Genomic DNA, 4328 nt, shown 5'->3' with positions numbered 1-4328 from the left:
ATGCCATTTTAGGAAGCCTGACCTTTATCCAGAGGGCCACTGGGAGCAGTGAAGCAGGGGAATGTCATAGTTGGGTTCATGTTTTTAGCCCAGACCCTATGGGCAGGAGGGGACCAGACAAAGGCAGAGAACGTGGTGAGAAGCCCCGCCTGCTAGAAAGAGAGTGAGAAGGAGGAGGCCCAGATGGAGGCTCCTCCCCACTGGATCCCCTCTGAGTCTGAGCCTGCTCTCTCTGTGTTTCAGAACCAGACAGAAACCTGGGGCCCAAGCATGGTCATGAGGGCAGTTGGGCAGCGCTGAAGACCCAGCCTGGCTCCAGCTGCTTCGAAAGGACTCCAGCCCCCCAGGACCCCAGCCCACAGCCCTCTGCTGCCCACAGGATGGGAGCCTGGGGGCTGGCAGCCCGGCCATGAGGGACTGCTGCCCCTCCCAGCAAACGGCCAGCCCTGCACCCCCAAGGCACACCCCTGCCCAAAGCCCAGGCATGGACACAGCAACCCCACTGGGGCTGGGGAAAGGGCATCGTGCTCTGAGGGCCCTGGCAGGAGTTTGGCCTTCCCCTCCCTGACCTGCATCCCTCCCCAAGAGGCAGCCGCCAAGGAGACATTAGGGACACATGGAGCCTTGATCTCAGGGACACCAGAAACCACCTTCTCTGGGAAGCCAGAGCCTGTGTCCTCAGTGAAAACTGACCCTTCACCCTCAGAAAACAGAAATCCTATGTTATTACAGAAGATGGATTCCAAGTCTTCAAAGCAGGCAGATTCCATTTCCATAGGAAAAGAAGATGCCGGGTCCTTGAGGAAGGCAGATCCCATGTTTACAGGAAAGACGGAGCCTGTGGCTTCTGGAAGGATGGATCCTGTGACCCCAGAAAAGGAGGATCCTGGATCATTGGGAAAGGTAGATCCTGAGTGCTCCAGCAAGGTGGATACAATGTCTGCAAGGAAGGAGTATCCTGTATCCTTGGGCAAAGTGGATCCTGCATTCCCAAAAAAGGAGGAGCCCAGGTATTCAGGAAAAGACCTTCAAGTGTCCTCAGAAGAGGTGGGTCCTGCATCTGCAGGAAAGACAGATCTTGTATCCTTGGGAAAGAGAGATCCTGAGCTATCTGAAAAGGTGGATCCCATGTCCTTGGAAAACACAGATTCTGCATCTGTAGGAAAGACAGATCCCGGGTCCTTGGGTATGCTGACTCCAGGGTCATCAGGCAAAATCAAGCCTGTATCCCCTGGAACAGTGGCTCTGGGGTCATCTGGAAGGGTGGATCCTACTCACTTAGGGATGACAGAGCCTGCATCTATGGTTAATGCAGAAACCGTGTCCTCTACAAAAGAGGACCCTCAGTTCCTGGGAAAGATGGATCCTGCCTCCTCAGGAAAGCAAGAGTCCATGTCTATGAGAATGACAAAAACCATGTCTACTGGACAGGTGGATACCATGTTTTCAGGAAAGATGGATCCTACATCTTTGAAAAACATGGACCCTGTGTCTTCAGGCAAGACGGGTCCAGTTTCTTTGGGAAAAGTGGATCCTGTGTCCTCAGGAAGGCCAGAGCCCTTTTCTCCTGGACAGGCAGAACTGATGTCTGTGGGAAAGACAGAAACTGCATCCTCAAGAAAGGAGGACCCAGTGTCCTCCAGAAAGGGGGATCCCATTTCTGTGGGAAATACAAAAACATCATCTTCTGGAAAAGTGAATCCTGAATCATCAGGAAAGATAGGGTCCTCAGGCCCAGCGGGTCCCCCATCCTCTGTAAAAACTGAGGCAGTGACTGGAGGAAAAGCAGATCCACTATCTTCAGAAACGTCAGGTCCTGTGGCCCCTGGAAAGGTGGGTCTCATGGCCTCAGGGAAGGCTGATCCCCCGACCTTGGGTAAAGTGGACCCTGTGTGCAAGGGAAAGGCAGAAACTGTTCCCCCTGGAGACATGAACTCCGAGTCTGCAGGAAAGGTGGCCCCCACGACCCTAGGAAAAACAGTCCAGGCATCCTCGGGAAAAGCAGAAGCTGTCCCAGAGGGAAAGGTGGATCCTCTGCCTCTAGAGAAGGGCAATCCTATGAACTCCACGAAGGTGGATCCCGGGGCTTCAGGGAAAGCAGAACCCAAGTCTGAGGGCAAAGCAGAAACAAGGCCCCCTGGGCAGGAGGGCACCGCCTCATCAGGAAAAGCAGAGGCTAAATCTTTGCAGGAGAAGCCGCTGACCTCGGAGAAGGGGGATCCTGGATCCTCTATTGTCTCTGGGAAGTTGGAGCCTGTAGCCCTGGGGAAGACTGACTCTGCGCCTCAGGGAAAAGGGGAACCCCCATCCTCGGGGAAGCAGGCCCACCTGACCCTGGAGAAGGCGGAGGCCTCCTCCTCCAGGCAGGCAGATGACAAACCCTGCGGCTCCGCTTCTTACCCCGCGGATAGCGGGGGTCGCGTGGAGCCAGCGCCACTGCCCAGCTCCGAGGCCTGCAGCCTTGGCCAGAAGGACCCGGCGGCCACTAGGGCCGAGAGAAACCCGGGCCTGGAGGCCGTAGCGCCGTCGCCGGGGCCGCGAACTCGCGACAACTTCACCAAGGCGCCGTCGTGGGAGGCGAGCGCCACGCCGCCACGCGAGGACGCGGGCACGCAGGCGGGCTCGCAGGCCTGTGTGTCGGTGGCCGTGAGCCCCATGTCTCCGCAGGACGGCGGGGGCGGCTCGGCCTTCAGCTTCCAGGCGGCGCCGCGCGCACCCAGCCCCGCGCCCAGGCCGCCCTCTCGCCGGGACGCGGGCCTACAGGTGTCACTGGGCGCCGCTGAGACGCGCTCCGTGGCCACGGAGCCCATGACGCCGCAGGCCGCCGCGCCGCCCGCCTTCCCCGAAGTGCGGGTGCGGCCGGGTTCCGCACTGGCAGCCGCCGTGGCGCCCCCAGAGGCCGCTGAGCCGGTGCGCGACGTGAGCTGGGACGAAAAGGGCATGACGTGGGAGGTGTACGGCGCCGCCATGGAGGTGGAGGTACTGGGCATGGCCATCCAGAAGCATCTGGAGCGACAGATCGAGGAGCACGGCCGCCAAGGGGCGCCCGCGCCGCCGCCCGCTGCGCGTCAGGGCCCGGGCCGTGCGGGCTCCGTGCGCACCGCGCCCCCAGAGGGCGCAGCGAAGCGCCCACCCGGCCTCTTCCGCGCGCTGCTGCAGAGTGTGCGCCGGCCGCGGTGCTGCTCACGGGCCGGACCCACGGCCGAGTGATCTGCTCCCCTTTTGTACGCCCGGGTTTCCAACCTTCTCAGGCTCCCTTCTTGACCCCAGACCCCTAGAAGGGATCCCCTCGACGCGTGACAGGCCTCCGAGGGGCGGGCAGCCTCTAGGGTCTTATCTTGTCTTTCCAGCCCCCTCCCCTCCTAAACACACAAATGAACGCCCTCTACCCGGCTCCCTCGTGGTCATGAGCCCACGAACCCAGCCCTGACACCCCACTGTCCCCTCACAGCCCTCAGTTCCACCCCCTCCCGGTCACACTGGGCAACCTCTGGGGACCCGCTCAGCACCCACGCTCCCAGCCCTGAGAGCTGAGGCAGGCTCCTGAGATGTCCAGACTGGTGCACTGTGGTCTCCAGCGGCGGCCAGGTCCCCAGAACGGGAGAGACTGTGTACAAAAACCCCAAGTGTGCGAGGATTGACATGTGAGACCCCCCGATGTGCAAGGCCCCGGGTGTATGCGAGTGCATGTCCATGCAGCGGGCTGGCCCCATGGCCTGGGCATCTCTTGCATGCTGGTAGTTGTCCCCAGTTCCTGTCTCCCCCTCACCTGGCCCAATCCGCAACCCTATCCCCACCCCCACTGGACACTGGTCCACAATTCGCAGACAGGCCAAAGGCAGCTGCAGGAGTGCCCTGGGGGCGCAGCTGAGTCACAGAAAGGGGAGAGGGCTCAGACAGGTCCGGGGATCAGAGTCAGAGGCTCACAGACAGCCTGGGTGACAACTGGTCTTGGGTATTGGGGGCAGGATGGAGAGCTCATTCTATAACCACAGTAGTCCCTGAAAGACCACCCTCTCCAGCCCTCGGTCCCCCAGTGCTGTGAGCCCCACAAGTCCCTTGTGACAACTCAGTTCCCGTGTCCCACCCCTCCAGCCGCGGTTTTTGGCTACAAACTGTCACAATATATACATTGGTAATAAAATACTCCCCCAACTCTTGTCAGCTGTGATTGGCTACAAGCAGACGGGGGTGGAGCAACATGATATCTTATTATGTTCAGGGAGGGGTAGGTATAATTTGGGGGTAACAAGGCTCTTCCAAGGTGACCCAGAAGAGTGGGGGCCCATGTGGGGCTCTGTGGCCGGGGTCCTGTGGCAGGGCCCCCA

At 60.1% G+C, this 4328-nt stretch overlaps 1 protein-coding gene across 1 annotated transcript; it reads left to right on the top strand.

Moving 5' to 3' along the window:
* Nucleotides 1–286: 286 nt before the first annotated feature.
* On the top strand, nt 287–4133 carry GPRIN1 (G protein regulated inducer of neurite outgrowth 1). Its single transcript, XM_060146578.1, is given in 2 exon segments — nt 287–485; nt 488–4133. Coding segments are annotated over 2 exon segments (2799 nt in total). The 5' UTR covers nt 287–409; the 3' UTR covers nt 3211–4133.
* The last annotated feature ends 195 nt before the right edge of the window (nt 4134–4328 follow it).

Source organism: Lagenorhynchus albirostris, chromosome 3, assembly GCF_949774975.1.
Source record: "Lagenorhynchus albirostris chromosome 3, mLagAlb1.1, whole genome shotgun sequence".
Taxonomy (NCBI): Eukaryota; Metazoa; Chordata; class Mammalia; order Artiodactyla; family Delphinidae; genus Lagenorhynchus; species Lagenorhynchus albirostris.
This window is presented reverse-complemented; position numbering and strand designations above follow the sequence as displayed.